General features: G+C 41.2%; 1 protein-coding gene across 3 annotated transcripts in view; it reads left to right on the top strand.

The window, feature by feature from the left end:
* The window catches only part of GABRA3 (gamma-aminobutyric acid type A receptor subunit alpha3), a 381,172-nt gene extending 365,198 nt beyond the window's left edge, over positions 1 to 15,974 (top strand). For all 3 annotated transcript variants that reach the window (XM_083159070.1, XM_083159071.1, XM_083159069.1), the window contains one exon: positions 10,453 to 15,974. In XM_083159070.1, coding sequence (XP_083015196.1) covers positions 10,453 to 10,764 — 312 coding nt within the window. In that variant the 3' untranslated portion in view covers positions 10,765 to 15,974. The remainder of the gene's footprint in view (positions 1 to 10,452) is intronic.
* Positions 15,975 to 18,974: the final 3,000 nt, after the last annotated feature.

The following is an 18,974-nucleotide window of genomic DNA, read 5'->3' as shown; positions in this document are numbered from 1 at the left end:
CAATTTTTGGATGTGTTTTATATTCTATGTTTGACCGTTGTGGTCCTTGTGAACTGTTTTCGGACTGTGTGATCCGACCATCATGGGGATGGAGGATCTTTTAGAGTGATAATAAAACAATTTTTTATGGAGGAAGAAAGAGTCTATTGTCACAGTGTTGGAAAAATCCCATGTAGTGGGAGAAGTCTTTGAAACAAATTTTTTTCTCACTCTGTACATGCCGGCCACATATCTGGAAGGATAATCTCTAAACAGATGACCAGCAGATACAGAGCTAAAGAAACCATTATAGGATTCCAGAGACTTGCCTAACTGTAAGTCCGGGTACGCCATCGCCATAATTTCAGATCATCCCATCACTACGGGGTACTATATATTTCTTCTTGGTGAAGGATAAAGATTCACGGAGTTGTGAGCACTTTTAAAAAAAGATACCTTTATGCACTTGTAAAGAACACCACCCAGTGTGAGTTCCGGTACGAAAGTACTTTGAGATTTCCACATCCCATTGGGTGGATTCATTAATTTTTAACTATAACAGATACATGGGGAGCTTGTTATAGGACTACACATTGTTCCCTTTTTTTCCACTTCTATATATACACCTTGGATGGAGAAAATCCCGAAAATCACAAAAAAGATTTGACAAAACACACTTAAAGGCAAAGAAACCGCTACGGGTTTAGAAATCTTCACAATAACCATGAGTGGGGTACGCCTACTATCTTTATTGCACTAAACACCCTTTTAAGTACAAAGAAACCTTTATACGTGTGCCTCACCCCGATTTCAAGTGAGTGAGGTGCGCCTATGGAGACACTCTTGTGCTAAAACATACTCCAAAATTGGAGCACTAGAAAACAGAGTCACATATTGTTTATTTTATTTTTTCACGGTATATACGTCACTGAGAGTCAAAGAGGAGGTCATAGAAAACTCATCAGCAGGACAAGTACCCGCTACGTGTATATACACCGCCATTTCCATTGTGAGTAGGGTATGCTCATCTATGCCCTTCTGCTTCACTCTAAAAACACCTGTTGAAATTTGACTGCTAGTATACAGAGTCACACACTGCTGTTCATTCTTTGTTCCTTCACGGTACACACAATACTGGTAGCTAAGAAAAGAGGCTGTAAACGACTTACCGGCAGGACAAGTACCCGCTACGTGTATTTACACCACCTGCCACACTGTGAGTAGGGTACGCCCACTTACATTCTCCTGTTTCTTCACTAACAGTTGAAACTATCCTCTACTGGATTCACATTTAATTGATGGATTCTATTGTTTCTTATTGTTTTTTCTGAGAAATATTGGATCAATCAGACAAGAGAGACTGAACGAAGCTTTCTGACGGTCGGAGAATATCTGGGCTGGTTGCGCCTTAAAAGTTTGGAAAATCCACTTCTTGCATTTTCTCACTTCTTTGGGGGCGGCTGCAATTACACTTCTTTTTGGGCGGCTAAACCTTTTTGTGGGCGGCTGCAATTACACTTCTTTGTGGGCGGCTGCAATTACACTTCTTTTTGGGCGGCTAAACCTTTTTGTGGGCGGCTGCAATTACACTTCTTTGTGGGCGGCTGCAATTACACTTCTTTTTAGGCGGCTGCAATTACACTTCTTTTTGGGCGGCTGCAATCACACTTCTTTTTGGGCAGCTAAACTGTTTTGTGGGCGGCTGCAATCACACTTCTTTTTGGGCGGCTAAACTGTTTTGTGGGTGGCTGCAATCACACTTCTTTTTGGGCGGCTAAACTGTTTTGTGGGCGGCTGCAATTACACTTCTTTTTGGGCGGCTGCAATTACACTTCTTTTTGGGCGGCTAAACTTTTTTGTGGGCGGCTGCAATTAAACTTCTTTAGGGGCACAGGGGGTATCCTGTAGTGGGCTGCCACACATTTTTTTAAATATGGCTATCCACAGGTTGTTCAGTCTGCCATTTGAGTTTGGGATCTTTCAGCACAGAGACAAACTACACATCAGGGTCAGGATCAGGCAGGTTGTTAAACAGGGTTTCGACCATGAATCAATCACATAATAAAATTAATTAATAATCAATCAATCAATCAGAATCAGAATCAAGCCAGATAGGGGTCTTGTTAAATATTAAACTGACCAAAACAGATACACACACAACTAGTACTGCCTCATCTACCTGTCTGGTCTGGTGCCCACTGCTGAGAGGCAATTAAACTTCTTTGGGGGCGGCTGCAATAACACTTCTTTTTGGGCGGCTGCAATTACACTTCTTTGGGGGCGGCTGCAATTACACTTCTTTTTGGGCGGCTAAACCTTTTTGTGGGCGGCTGCAATTACACTTCTTTGTGGGCGGCTGCAATTACACTTCTTTTTGGGCGGCTAAACCTTTTTGTGGGCGGCTGCAATTACACTTCTTTGTGGGCGGCTGCAATTACACTTCTTTTTGGGCGGCTGCAATTACACTTCTTTGGGGGGGCTGCAATTACACTTCTTTTTGGGCAGCTAAACCTTTTTGTGGGCGGCTGCAATTACACTTTTTTGTGGGCGGCTGCAATTACAATTCTTTTTGGGCAGCTGCAATTAAACTTCTTTGGGGGCGGCTGCAATTACACTTATTTTTGAGCGGCTGCAATTAAACTTCTTTGTGGGCGGCTGCAATTACACTTCTTTGTGGGTGGCTGCAATTACACTTCTTTTTGGGCGGCTGCAATTAAACTTCTTTGGGGGCGGCTGCAATTACACTTCTTTGGGGGCGGCTGCAATTACACTTCTTTTTGGGCGGCTAAACTTTTTGGTGGGCGGCTTCAATTAAACTTCTTTGTGGGCGGCTGCAATTAAACTTCTTTGTGGGCGGCTGCAATTACACTTCTTTGTGGGCGGCTGCAATTACACTTCTTTTTGGGCGGCTGCAATTACACTTCTTTGGGGGTGGCTGCAATTACACTTCTTTATGGGCGGCTAAACCTTTTTGTGGGCGGCTGCAATTACACTTCTTTGTGGGCGGCTGCAATTACACTTCTTTTTGGGCGGCTGCAATTAAACTTCTTTGGGGGCGGCTGCAATTACACTTCTTTTTGGGCGGCTGCAATTAAACTTCTTTGGGGGCGGCTGCAATTAAACTTCTTTGGGGGCGGCTGCAATTACACTTCTTTGGGGACGGCTGCAATTACACTTCTTTTTGGGCGGCTCAACTTTTTGGTGGGCGGCTGCAATTAAACTTCTTTGTGGGCGGCTGCAATTCTTTTTGGGTGCCTAAACTTTTTTGTGGGCGGCTGCAATTAAACTTCTTTGTGGGCGGCTGCAATTACACTTCTTTGGGGGCGGCTGCAATTACACTTCTTTTTGAGCGGCTGCAATTAAACTTCTTTGTGGGCGGCTGCAATTACACTTCTTTGTGGGTGGCTGCAATTACACTTCTTTTTGGGCGGCTGCAATTAAACTTCTTTGGGGGCGGCTGCAATTACACTTCTTTGGGGGCGGCTGCAATTACACTTCTTTTTGGGCGGCTAAACTTTTTGGTGGGCGGCTGCAATTAAACTTCTTTGTGGGCGGCTGCAATTAAACTTCTTTGTGGGCGGCTGCAATTACACTTCTTTGTGGGCGGCTGCAATTACACTTCTTTTTGGGCGGCTGCAATTACACTTCTTTGGGGGTGGCTGCAATTACACTTCTTTTTGGGCGGCTAAACCTTTTTGTGGGCGGCTGCAATTACACTTCTTTGTGGGCGGCTGCAATTACACTTCTTTTTGGGCGGCTGCAATTAAACTTCTTTGGGGGCGGCTGCAATTACACTTCTTTTTGGGCGGCTGCAATTAAACTTCTTTGGGGGCGGCTGCAATTAAACTTCTTTGTGGGCGGCTGCAATTACACTTCTTTGTGGGCGGCTGCAATTACACTTCTTTTTGGGCGGCTGCAATTAAACTTCTTTGGGGGCGGCTGCAATTACACTTCTTTTTGGGCGGCTGCAATAAACTTCTTTGGGGGCGGCTGCAATTACACTTATTTTTGGGCGGCTGCAATTACACTTCTTTGGGGGCGGCTGCAATTACACTTTTTTTTGGGCGGCTCAACTTTTTGGTGGGCGGCTGCAATTAAACTTCTTTGTGGGCGGCTGCAATTCTTTTTGGGTGCCTAAACTTTTTTGTGGGCGGCTGCAATTAAACTTCTTTGTGGGCGGCTGCAATTACACTTCTTTGGGGGCGGCTGCAATTACACTTCTTTTTGAGCGGCTGCAATTAAACTTCTTTGTGGGCGGCTGCAATTACACTTCTTTGTGGGTGGCTGCAATTACACTTCTTTTTGGGCGGCTGCAATTAAACTTCTTTGGGGGCGGCTGCAATTACACTTCTTTGGGGGCGGCTGCAATTACACTTCTTTTTGGGCGGCTAAACTTTTTGGTGGGCGGCTGCAATTAAACTTCTTTGTGGGCGGCTGCAATTAAACTTCTTTGTGGGCGGCTGCAATTACACTTCTTTGTGGGCGGCTGCAATTACACTTCTTTTTGGGCGGCTGCAATTACACTTCTTTGGGGGTGGCTGCAATTACACTTCTTTTTGGGCGGCTAAACCTTTTTGTGGGCGGCTGCAATTACACTTCTTTGTGGGCGGCTGCAATTACACTTCTTTTTGGGCGGCTGCAATTAAACTTCTTTGGGGGCGGCTGCAATTACACTTCTTTTTGGGCGGCTGCAATTAAACTTCTTTGGGGGCGGCTGCAATTAAACTTCTTTGTGGGCGGCTGCAATTACACTTCTTTGTGGGCGGCTGCAATTACACTTCTTTTTGGGCGGCTGCAATTAAACTTCTTTGGGGGCGGCTGCAATTACACTTCTTTTTGGGCGGCTGCAATAAACTTCTTTGGGGGCGGCTGCAATTACACTTATTTTTGGGCGGCTGCAATTACACTTCTTTGGGGGCGGCTGCAATTACACTTTTTTTTGGGCGGCTAAACTTTTTTTTACCTGTCTGGTCTGGTGCCCACTGCTGAGAGTCATTCGTATGAGGGACATGTCTTTGAAATGCATATAACTGTTTGCATTCCACTGATTGCTGCACCAATCGCCCACTGCTCCTTGGCTGCACTGTATAAACAGTGCACAATCAAGCCAGATAGGGGTCTTGGTGCTTGTTTTGAGGATGTAGCAGGGGAGTGCAGCTACGAGTCGTAACACCTTGAGAGAAGAGAGAAGCACCCTAAAACACAGATGTATTCCTGTTATTCCCATTCATATGAGTCCTTTTTCCGTATAGATATGGCACTTATGGATAATATTATGTTCCCCCAGATAGAACAAGTGGAATATATGACACGGGGAATCTCAGACCATGCGCCCATTATGGTCCATGTCAGAGAATATATTGACAAGGGTTGTCGGATGTGGAAATGTCACCCATCATGGCTGGAGCAGATGGGGGCCGGGTCTGAGATTATTAATGAATGGGAGGCATATTTTGAGGCTAATGAAGGCTCAGCACCAGAAGATGTAGTATGGGATGCTGGGAAAGCCACTATGAGGGGTGCACTTATTAAAAGGATCTCACAAATTAAAAAAGGATCACGGGAAAAGAATGTAGAAACTGAAAGAAACAGCAAGGCTATGGAGGAGAAATATTGGCAGGATAGAAGTGAAGAGGCCAAAAGGGAGTGGATAGAAGCGAATGCGGCATGGATGGATGAAGTACAGATACGGGCAGTGAGACAAGAGTCCTTCCTAGCACACAATAGATATATAACATGTGATAGGCCAGGTAGCTATATGGCACAGCAAGCCAGGGGGGAAGAGAATAAGTCAAATAATATAAATCAAGTGGTTAGAAAGGATGGGAGTGTAGCCGACACCACCCCTGAAATAGCAAAAGCCTTTTTTCAGTATTTCTCGGAGCTATATGCAACCACATCCCCATGTACAGAGGATGAGATAGCTGGGTTTTTGAAAGGAGTTGAAGTGCCTACCTTAACTGAAGAGGAGAGAATAGCTTTGGAGGGTCCCATCTCAGAGCAAGAAGTAAGGGAGGCTATAAACACCTCTCCTGGGGGAAAAGCACCAGGGTGTGATGGGTTACCACCCGAGATATATAAAAAGTTTTGCAATCAAATGGTGCCTAAAGTTACAGAGATGCTAAATAAAAGTATACAGAGGGGGCAAATCCCAGAGTCAATGGGGAAAGCGATGATCGCGTTAATCCTGAAAGAGGATAATAATCCAAATTCAATGGCGTCATACAGACCAATAAACAAAGTGCTAGCAAAAAGGCTAGAAAGGGTAGCGGAAAAGCTTATACATGTAGACCAAACTGAGATTTGGGTTTGGAGAAAAATTTATAAAATGGATAGGAACTCTATATACTGCACCCAAAGCTAGAATACGGGTAAATGGGTACGTGACGGAGGCCTTTGAGCTGGTGAGGGGAACGAGGCAGGGATGCCCGTTATCCCCTGTCCTGGTCAATCTCGCGATAGAACCATTGGCATGTGCCCTAAGGCAAAACCCGAAATTAAGAGGATTGGGAAGGGTAGAGACTGAAAGAAATAAACAGATCATATCAATATATGCAGATGATATGCTGATTTACTTGGCAGATCAGAAGGGGGAAATGCCAATTGTATTAGTAGCACTAGAGGAATTCGGTAAAAAAATCAGGGATTAGGATCAATTGGGATAAATCAAGTATAATGCCATTTAGAGGAGAAAGCCCCCGAAGCACGGTACTAGGAGGCACATTAAAATGGACAGATAATATGAAATACCTGGGGATACATATATCAAATAATGCGGATAGTTATGTTAGGATGAATGTGGACCCCATGATTAAATGGTATTAGGGGAAAACCAAGTCTTGGGTGAAACTGCCCCTATCTATAACAGGCAGGGTCAATATGGTGAAGATGGTGGTCCTACCGAAGATGCTGTACGTTCTTCAGCATTCACCTGCATTTATTCCAGCAAGGGTGTTTACAAAAATAGACAGTATAACCTCAACCTTCATATGGGGAAATAAAAGAGCAAGAATAAAAATAGATACCCTAAATAGAAATAAAAGACAAGGTGGTCTGGGGTTACCGCATTTTAAATTATACTACATGGCATCGCAATTGTGGCAATTAAAGAACTGGATGGTGGAGGATGGGGATAAGAATCTAAAAGAACTTGTGAATCAAGCCAGGGAGGGAAATTCCCCAAAACAAATCTTACTGGATAATAGCAAGGGTAAAACTAAAAAAACACTAATTAAACAAGCAAAGAAGATCTGGGACCAAACAAACAAACTATTGGGATATGAGGGTGTGGACCCGGAAACTCCGATCTGGGCCGTTAAGACCAAGGGGAGAAATAGTGGCCCAAGGAATAAGGAAATCAAGGCATGCTGGGGAAGGTATGGTATAAAAGAAATACACCAAGTATATGAAGGGGGGAGGATTAAGACATTTGAAAAGTTGGTGAAAGAATATAGGGTGGACAAAAATATTTTTTTTCGATACCTTCAGCTAAGGAATGGGCTGAGTACAACATACGGGAGAGAGAATGTAAACATACAAGAATCACCGGTTAAAAAGATGCTAGACCCCAAAAAAAGAATCAAGATCTCAGGGATATATAAAGTACTGGTGGAAAATCTAAAAAATAGCCAGCTAGATAAGAATAGAAACGATTGGAGTAGGGACATAGGAGGCATAAATGATCAGGAATGGGAAAAAACCCTGTCATCACCAATGAAAGCAACAACTTCAATAAGGTTCCAGCAAATCCAGCTATTTATAATCCACAGAGTATACGTGACCCCGGTAAAACTTAGACAATATGACAAAAGCAATAATGATCTGTGCCCTAAATGTAGCTCTGAACAGGGAACATTCATACACATGATATGGCAATGTAGGCATATACAGAAATTATGGCAGTTAGTAGGGGAAAAAATTAGGCAAATAGGGATCAGAGACGTGGTGAATGAAAAAATATGTATACTAAATAGTAAAGCACAAATTGGCACAAACAAACACCAAACACAATGTGTTATTAATTTAGTCACACTAGTAAAAGTTTTAATAGTGAGAAAGTGGCTGGCACACGACAGTCCAAATATTAAACAATGGATGAATTTGGTTAATAATACCATATCACACGAATGATACATGAACACTAAGAGGGGCAATCTGAGTAAGTTCCACCAAATTTGGGATATATGGTTGAAATTAAAATTTTATAATGGAGAATAGACACAAGGGGAAAATATAATTATGTAAAACACAGAAAGAGAAGGAGATAGGAAAAGGGGAAAAAAAATAGGCACGGTGGGTGGTATACAGAAGAAGAAAGGATTAGAATGAAAGTAGATGACGAGACAAAAGTAAGAAGAAGGAAAATAGACAAATCCCGGGGTATGTGGGTGGGGGAGGGAAGGAGTGGGTGGGTGGGTGGGTGGGTGGGAGGGGGGGGGGATAATATGAATGTATGTAGTAGTGTTGCTTTCTTGTTTGTTGGTCCTTTGGTTAACTTTCCAATCATGGTGAATATTTATAATATAATGTATGAAAATGCATGTCAAAGTACAGCACTAAAGTGCGAATAATGAATGTATGATACTGCATGTTCTGAATATCTGTTTTAAAAAGAAAATTGAAAATTGAGATGAAATAAAGACTATATTTAAAAAAACCATCACGGTTACCAGAACATGATGACCATAAGGATCAATTTTTAGAGGAGGTGAATCAGGTAAAAGTGAGTTTTCTAGAAATAATAACTACCCCTCTTGACTTGCAGTTAAATTGGGTGGCTGCTTCCACTGACCAACCAAGGAGAGTTTTATAGTTACTTGTGGGGAGAGATGCGTTTTCTGGAGGAATGTGAGATCTAAATGTTGTTTAGAAAGGTCAAATTTTACAACTCTTCGCAGGAGAGTTTATACCTCTTACATTTAGAGAGATTATTTTAAGTTCTAAGGTGGTCATCCTGACGGGAGGGTTAATGTAAAGTTTCTATAGATCTCATGCTTACTAAACAAATCACAATGTCCTATAGGCTTACAGGATAAAGGAGGAAAATAGGAAATAGGTAAAAATAAAACTAGAGACCAATAAGTTGGCAGCTTCCATTGGTGTGATAATGAAATCCACAGGGACTTCTGTTCAATTAATGTTAAACAAAAGAAATACATAAATAATAACATATTGAATATAATCCGGAGGACTTAGATAACAGCACTAACAAATGGGTATCATAAAATAGCTAACAAGATGTCATCCAGTGATGTAAGGATCCAAGTAACATGAGGATGAAGGTCATATATGTCCGAAGGTAATTTGAGGACAAAAAAGGTGAGGTAAACAGCAAATATATCCCAAAAATTAGCAAGACGGTTTACTAACAATGAGCAGCAGTAATAATGAAAAGCAGAAATAAAACTGTATCTAGTGGTTCTATGAAAAGCATAGGAAAATTTACTTTTCCTTGGAAATAATGACCATTTTAGTGGAAGAAGGTAGAACTTGCATTACATAGTTCAGGAGTCAGAAATGTCCTGGGTGAAAACATGTTCACCTTCCCTGAGATAGACTTCGGCATTGCCAAGGGTAGTAAATTCGAAAAATTAGTCGCCACTGTGATAGTCTCCATTAGTAACATTGCCACTGTAAACTGAATGGTGTCTACCATGTCTGAATAAGTGATTGGAGATTAAGGAGGCCATTGTACATGAGGGGTGTCAGATGCCATAGTGGAGTCTTCTCTGTGTTTCTTTTGTCTCAGCGTTGTGTGCTTTGCTGGTGCGGATGGAGAGAGAAACCTTGCCATATGCTGGACAGGGGGCTCAGAGGGGTTGCCCAAGTGTTGTGGAGGCCAGGGGTGCTCACATCTGTATTGCTCTGCATTCTATGGACCTGATTCAGACCCTATCATAGGGCTGGGCTGCGAATTCACAGCCTTGTCAATTATCAAATGACTGTACATGCACATGGTGCGCATGTAATGAGATAGTCACCACCCTGGCTAGAGTAGAAAATCCGCCCTGTGCAAGGCTGGAAATGGCTTGCGAATATCTCACCAATCGGCAGCTAGCTGCAAAGCCATTTGCAGCACACTGACCATTGAATGATTTTCCCAGTCTGTGCGTAAGCCAGAACCTACTCTTCCAGTGCGATAGAATCAGACTGATTGTGACTGGAGCTGATGTTGCACACCCTCCCTGAAAACACTTAGGCATGCCTGCCTTATTCCAGACACTCCCAATTAGTGGTCGGGTGACAACCACAAACGCCATGTTCCTGTCAATCAACTGCGCAATGCCTACTGATCATAGTCCATCGATTATCGGCCAATGAGTGGATTTTCAGAACAGCGATCAGGTCTGAATAACCCTTAAGTTTGTTAGTGTGGAACCCAGGTAATAATGACGTTTATAATGCTTTAGCTGTGTATTAAGAAACTACTGGAAAATGTGTTTAAAAAAATTGACAATTGTATTTTTTTACTAGATAAAGGAACCCATAATCCTGGCCAAGAAATCCAACACAACGTACAACATTGTGGGGACTACGTACACGCTGAACATCAAAGAACCAGCCTTGGCAACAATTGCAAAGAATGTATCTCTTCCCCCACCTCCTCTGTCACCACCACACCATGAGCTAAGAGCACTAGATGGGAAAAAATCTTATAACAGTGTTAGTCGCATTGACAAGATTTCACGCATTGTCTTCCCTGTCATGTTTGCCATCTTTAATTTAGTATACTGGGCAACCTATGTCAACCGAGAATCGGCAATCAAGGGAATGATACCTAAATAACTCATAATTAATCTTCTATTTGCTACTTACTTATTTTGGGCTTCTTACCGGTATCCTCTCCAAGTATCACCTGCTCTTGGCTGGCTGATAGATTGGTTTGAGACGTCTTATATCTATGTTTTTGCTCACTGTGATACCTTTACCTGTGATGGTAACTTGCTTATTTATTTTTGGCAACATTGTGTTGTAGCCCACAAAGTCTGCCAGTATATTTGACATTCTATAATTTGTTCCATGATTGATTTACAAGAGGAACCATACTTAATTTATAAGCATTTGCTCTAATGCTGCAAGCGTCCTCTTGAAATACTAGCACCTGCACATCCAAATCACTGTTTTTAAAATGCAGAGTTTTATTTGATAGAAGTACAAAACGCTCTCCAATAACACTAATATGTTCTTTTGTTTCTCTGAACACCATGCCCACTATCTATAAACATTTGCATTAGATTCTCGCTGGCCTCTGGTTCTTTTCATTCTTACTGTATATTACTGTACACTTAATATTCTTTTATGATGCTGAGGATATGTACTTTGTGCTTTTAAATAAGGGTGCCAGTCTTGGTGCCTTGTGAAATCATTATGAAATCCCACAAGATCCAGGTTCAAAGACATGATGCTGTACAAATAACTTTTATGCAAAGCTTTTTAAACCAGAAGCCTTGGTCGTAGGCCAAGTAATAAATAAAGAGGTCTATATGGGCTAGAGCTGGAAGACATGCATTTGTGGGCTGTGGCTGTGTATAAAATGGTTCTAAATACACAGTCATTTAATCATTATTATCAAACAAACATGTAGTCAGATTCCATCTCCTAAAACTGCTGAGCATGGTTCCGCACTTGTGTGTGCATGTCAACAGTTTGGTCTTTTGAAAAAGCTTAAGCTAAAAGTGGCTAAATAATCATTTTATATTCTTGTCTTGCAAAAATTAATCTTACTGAAGAAAATGTTACCCACTGCCTACTTGTCATCTCATAGTCTTCATTTCATCAAATGATTTAACAAAATTTGGATCAGATTAGCTGTACTAGTGTCAGTCACAGAAAGTGGTGATGTATTTTGCATCCTAGCATGGATACTTCTGTACTATCACACAGGAGATTGATTACTTCAAACCAGCAACTGGAATACTTTTTACTGCACTCAGATATGCTGTACAATTAACAGCGTTAATGCATGTTATGCATACTGTGTTTATATTTAATCTTACATTTCTCTGGTACCTAAAGATCTAATTAGTGTGTTTTTTTACAGTGTGTAATTTTATGTACTCTACTTGGAACACATATTTGATGCAGCTATAATCCAAAAGTTGGCTAAACTAAATGTGTTCATCCCTTCAGGAAGAGACATATAGGGTGAAATTTAATATGATGAGAGAAACAGAAAGTGAGAGATTTGGTAAGAAATCTACAGGTTTTTTAAAGCGTTTTAAATCAAACTGGTTTTGCAGTGTAAATGATTGCTGCTTTAAAAAACAGGATATTTCATACCAAATCTTTCACTTTCTGAATCTCTCATCCTATTACATTTCACCCATAATGTTTGAGTGTATTAAACAATGCAGAATGCGGTACTTATGTATTATCTGGGCTCCCATGTTAAATGCACCCCATTTTTTCATACCCCTAGTATCCAACTACGCATGGAGTTGATTTTATATAGTGTGGCGAGCGCAGCGAGCCACCGTGCCCGAAGCGTGGTGAGCGCAGCGAGCCCCGCGAGGGGACGCGGTCTCATAAGAAAAACGGGAGCCCAGATATTACATAAGTACCCAGAATGCTTTACTACATGCAGCCAACCAGTGTTGATTAGTGTAGATGGAACATCTTGATTGGCTACCATTTCAGAATGAACCAGTCACTGTGCTTTGTAACCAACCAATGAAATCCAAACACATTTTAATAGGCCATATATTTGTTGCATGTGTTTGTTGTGTGATAATTGTTTGGAGACAACTCAAAATGTGTATTTGCCTTATATTAAAAAAATAACATAGTAAGGGTGAGATGTACTAAGCCTTGAAAAGTGATAAAATGGAGAGAGTATTAAACCACCAACCAATCAGCTCCTTCCTGTCATTTTTCAAACCCAGCCTGTGTTATGGCAGTTAGGAGCTGAATGGCTGGTACACTATCACTCCATTTTATCACTTTTCAAGCTAAGTACATATGCCCCTATATCCTTTATTTTCTTGACCGTGAAATAAAAAAAGTAATTATCAGTTATATTTAAACTCATTTTATAGAAAAAAAAATACATACAGTATTAAAAAAATACTACTTCTTCTTTCATGAGAAATGTACAGTACAATGCACCAAAAATAAATGCAGCGGTCAGCAGTGCATTGACACTATAGAGAATGGATATATAATCCCATAACATATTAAAATTGTTATATTATCAAAAAAGTTATGATATTATAATTTCAAGAGACACAAGCAAAGATATTGCTAGCAAAAGAACTGTACAGACGCTTATCCCTGGCTACTTTTCTAGGGAAATGTCTAAAGGCCTGTTACTCTAGGCCCAATAGCGGCACCAATGTGCACCATGCATGACAATCAATCTTTACTTTAAAAGGTTTTCAAACTCTCTTTGCTCCAGAAAATTGTAGCATAATCACTTTATCCACTGCACTGTTATACCAGTTACTGCCAGCTGGTAGTCTATTTTGTTGTTGAATATTCATCATCATGAATATCCAGTTCTTGAAATATCTAGCTAATTTTTGCTATATTAAAACCAGAGCATCGGACATAATATCATGCTGCCTCCGAAGCAGCACTGATATGGAAACATTGCTGCGCTGCATGTGGGGCACATGCTTTTCTGGGAGGACAAACTACTGTGGTGGAGATTTATAGAAGGACTACTGGTGAAAATAGTTTATCACAAAATATTGCATGGACAATACAAAGGATTTATATTTGATAAAGAATTGATCTTGGTATGACAACTCCAAATTTGTAATGTATATGATCTGCTAAGTAGGTGTGGTTTATTTGTGATGTATTATTCCAGAATTGCACCATAAAAACATCTAAGTGAAAGTTAATATGATTATATGTTTGATAATAGCTGATTTTTTGCAAACCTTTTCCCCATGTGCTGCAAATGTTTTAGATTTTGTATGGTAAGATGGCACACTGTACTAGAAAGGATTTGTAGATGTGCCCATTCACATGATGTATGCTCCTTGAAGGGTAATGAATTGCCAGCACACTGCATGATATGCTTGCTTTCCCAAGTATGTATTGCACATTTTAGCTTCAGTTGCTGTTATCCTGGTGTTTATTTCTTCTGTTAAGCCGCGTACACATGGGGAGATTGCTGCCTCTATGCTGAGTGACCTGCTTGCGGCGCCTTATAAATAAACGTACTACTACTACTACTAGTATCTCACATCTTGCAGCACTAGCGATGCACCCCGCGATGCTCTGCTGAGTGATCGTGCTGAGCGGGGTTTTGCCTTTTGTTTATGGGCAAAACCCTGTGATCTAGCAGGAAAGACTATGCAAGCATGGTCTTTCCCTACATGCGATAGCGATGCACAGGACCGCCCATCGCCATCACTGCAGGACACACATGCGGACCGATCAGTGCTTAATTTCTAAGCGATATGGTCGCTCTCTTTACATTATATTGTTGCTGCTCTTCTAGTTACAGACCTCCTTTTACTTTGTCTTTACCTGTTGATTGGTTTTGTTACAGTACTACTAAACTTGTTTCCTAACCTCGGTTTATTTTGATTCTGTGTTTATATTTTCTTTTCTCTGTATCTACACCAATAACTTCACTGAACACCACAAATCCCATAAGCAGAAACTTTAAAACATTCCAATTTACTATCATCTACATCAATAACTTCACTCAAATACAACAAAACCCATGAAATAGAGACTTTGAAACAGTCCTATTTCCCACTATAATGTACATTAATATATGCAAATATATCTTTTTACCATGACAAACCATCTTGCATCGGTGGGTCTCTCTATGTTGTAAAAATGCAAATACATGTTTAATTGTGCGGTATTTTTAATGTAATATATTTTGTAATATATGCTGCAGTATGTATGTTGGCCTTTTGGGAATGTGCCAGATTTGGGGACTTAGTAGCAGTCTGCCTTAGTATACAGTACAATTTATGTTATTTAGTCAGTGCAGCCACTGTGATTCCAATAAAGGAGAGATGGGATTGGTTTCTCTCATTAGGGCAGATGTATTATGCCTTAACAAGAGATAAATGCAAGTGTGATAAGGAGAGATAAACGTCCAGCCAATCACCTGCTAACTGCCATGTTACAGGCTGTGTTTGAAAAAAGTCAGTAAGGAGCTGATTGGCTGGACGTTTATCTCTCCTTATCACACTTGAATTTATCTCTTGTTAAGGCTTAATACATCTGCCCCATTGTTCCATATTTACTGTGCCACTCTGAAAACACCTTCGTGGCTCCTCACGTCCATGAAAATTTAATCCAAACTACTCAAGGATATTCCCATCCCAACCAAATTCTTACCGTACTCCATCAGACTCTCCCCCAGCCATCAAATCTATAAGCACTCTCTGAATAACCCTTTCTTCATAAGAACTACCCTATTTAGCTCATACTACGCACAACTATCCCAATTAGGCTCCTTGCTTCAACTGTGCCCTTTTCCAATAGATTGTATTCTGTCTCATTATTTGTCCACATTGTGTCCCCTAAAACATCAGCTACAATAATAATATTAGTGTTTGTACCCATAATAACATAGGTTTGGTAAGACATTTCTTATAACTGATGGGTTTTATACAGTATGTGACTGCCACTAATTGGGTATGCATTCCAATGCTTACAATTTATAACTAGAAGAACCAAGGGAACTGTGATAACTGCCTTTCTAAGATTAAACAAAAATCTGTGATCATTTTAGAGCCATCTTTTAAACTATTTTGTATTCTTTGTATCACTGCTAATATAATTCATTATAAATTTTATTATATTATACACTTTATTATTATATTTGTAATAGTAAATTGTTCTGTGTTTTATGTGTCTTTTTTGTAGTGTAATTTGCATTTTTTTAATTGCCTCAAAATTTAACAAAATGTTTAAGTTGTGTGACTTTCTTGACCATTAGAAAAAAAAAATATGTAAAGCTGTTCTGGGTCATCTGAGAATGTAAATATCAGGATTTCACAATAAATAAACATTTAAAATGAGTTTCTTTAAATTTCTGTTGTGTCTCAAAGCAAATGCATGACAATATTATTTGACCATTCCAAGATAATCTAAAGATTCAACACGTTTCCCTATTAACAGTCTCTCAAAGTGTTTATGCAAGTCAAAAAAAAAATTCATGTGACCGCACGATTGTCAAAATTGTAGTTTTATGAACACAATCAGGGGGAAATTTACTAAAGGAAATTTGTAAAAAATAGGTGTATTTGTATCCAGAAATACACTTATTTTTGACATTTACAATCCCGAAAATACAGCAATTCTTGCCGTATTTTCAGGATAGTAAATGTAAAAAATAAGTGTATTTCTGGATACAAATACACCTATTATTTTACAAATTTCCTTTAGTAAATTTCCCACTCAATTTTAATCTAAAAATGTAAATATAAAGTTTCCATTAAAAACCCTTAGAACAGTCCAGTAATAAGGTTCAACAAGTGCCATATTTATCTGAGGCAGGGAAAAATGCTGGACTAGAAAGAATTTATTTGGTTGACCCACTAGTATTAGCGAAAAAAGTTGCTGATGGGAAATCAGGTTGATAAATCCTTATCTGACATGGCCAAGTGTACATCAGGTACTAAGGGTCTGATTTTAATTTGCACACAGTAGAGTGTGTAGAGCAGGGGTGGCCAACAGAGGCAAAGAGCCAAAAAGTATGTTCTGGTAAGACAAAGAGCCGATACAATGCTTGATCCCAAAAGGCTACGCCCAATTTTTAAATGGGGTTTGGCCTAGTTAGCACAAGGTCATGTCTCCATTGATTTTTCAAATGGTCCTTTATGAATTAAAAAAAAATAGATGCAGGTCAACATTTCAAGGCCCACAGTCCTTTTCGTCAGGACAGCAGCCTGTGTGCGCAGGAAAGTGTAATGCAAAAAAGACCACACTTTCTTGCACACACAGGTGGTTGTCCCGACGAAAAGGCTTGCGAACGTTTAAACGCTGACCTGCATGTTACTGTGACTTCATCTATTTTTTTTATTCATAAAGGACCATTTGGAACCTCTGACACCTCACCTCACTCAGGAGAGATGATTGATCATGAGCCACAGGTTGGCCACCCCTGGTGTAGACTAACACAGTAGAGTACCATACCCATACAGTACATACTGTGCCTGTATGGGTATGCTACGGACGATGGGAATCATATTGAGGCTCACATATTTTTGGAGCTAATTCACAAATATGCAGACATTTTCATTGGACCATCAGCCTATGACAAGCGCAGATTATCTGTGGGTCCATGACTACTAGCGTCAACAGACCTGCATCAGTAGATGACACCAAAATACCAGCCACATCTCTAATGCAATTTTGATCTGTGACCCTAGGTTGTAACCATAAGGACACATGCACAGTGCATCTCAGATCTCTGCACAATCTGTGCCTGATGGTTTCTTTGAATCCACCAATAGGTCATATGGTAAGAAAGAAAAAATATATATTATATTGCATGGCAATCCAGCGAGGCGGATCACCTGAGGGATATCGGGCAGACCCTGTTCCAGCAGCATGAGCAGCTTTGCCTTTTGGATTATATATTTCAATTCGTGTGGTACCCAGTCCACAGCATTAATACACTCGGTAAGAGGCTTTATTGTGATGTACGTGGACGATTGTATTTTACAGCATAAAAAAAACCACTTTTAATGCACTATGGAGCGCACCTTTCTTTCTCTTGTTGCATATATATATATATATATATATATATATATATATAAGGGCATGGTCGTGCCCTTATATTAAGGCTGAATCGATCAAAAGGATTTTTCCCATAGGGAACTTTTCAGATGGGGGCATGGTGTTTTAGGGGCTACAACTCAAAAGTGACTGGACGTACTGAGCTGAAATTTGGCATGTATGCGTAGAATCGTCAACCAGTGCTGCATGCCAAATTTCAGGGCAAAATAAGCAATTGGGAGCGATCTAAACTTCCAACTGTCAGTTTTTTTTTGCCAGTTCAGAAATGGCAACTTGACACCGTTTACGCCAAATGAGTGTACAAAGATGGCCGACGGAGATGCGAGGGCTCTGCAGACTACTAGGGAGAAGTGTCCTGAGCCCAGGGCCACTGGAGGGTGGCACCCCACACTGCAGATGAATGATATTCTCTAAGATCAACTCAGCATCTTCTCTTCCTTAATCGTGATGAGCAGAGATACAGAGACCGCCTAAATGTTACCAGGTGGCTAAATAATCAGCGTTGCATGCATTGATGTGTTTTCTCCTCTCTCTATGATGACGATCCCCCGCCTCCACAATTAACACTGGCTAAGTGGCTATGTAAGCTGCCGTCCACTGCTACCCCCTACCCCGCCCCAAGCATATTCCAGCAATTCACCCCAAATACATCACCTACTCCCCCCTCCCAACACCCGGCATATTGCCAGAGATCACTTCCAGGCCAGCCCAGCACAGGAGCACAGCAGAAGCCGACAGCCTCCCGCCGGGGCTGTGTGTACAGGTGGGACCCAACGTCAGACTCAGTATATTTACAGTAGCTGTCTGCAGCACGAACGCTGCCCCTCCTAGACACCTGGGTCATACTATGTGTACTGTATATTTCACTGCACTGTTATGCTGTGACCACAGAGAGCTATAAGTGCTGGTTTGCCAACCAAGTGTGTATGTATGTGTCTGTGTATGCCCCGGTGTGTACACTGTCCCCCCCAGTGCCCCCATGTGTACGCTGTGCCCCCGTGTGTACACTATCCCCCCCAGTGCCCCTGCGTATACGCTGTCCCCCCCAGTGCCCCCTTGTGTACGCTGTCCCCCCCCCAGTGCCCCCGTGTGTACACTGTCCCCCCCCAGTGCCCCGTGTGTACACTGTCTCCCCCCAACTCCACCGTGTGTACGCTGCCCCCCCAGCACCCCCGTGTGTACGCCGTTCACCCTTAGTGCACCCGTGTGTATGCTGTCCACCCCAGTGCCCCGTGTGTATGCTGCCCCCCCAGTGCCCCCGTGTGTACACTGTAAGC

Source organism: Crinia signifera, chromosome 9 (assembly GCF_055691185.1).
Source record: "Crinia signifera chromosome 9, ASM5569118v1, whole genome shotgun sequence".
Classification (NCBI taxonomy): domain Eukaryota; kingdom Metazoa; phylum Chordata; class Amphibia; order Anura; family Myobatrachidae; genus Crinia; species Crinia signifera.
This window is presented reverse-complemented; position numbering and strand designations above follow the sequence as displayed.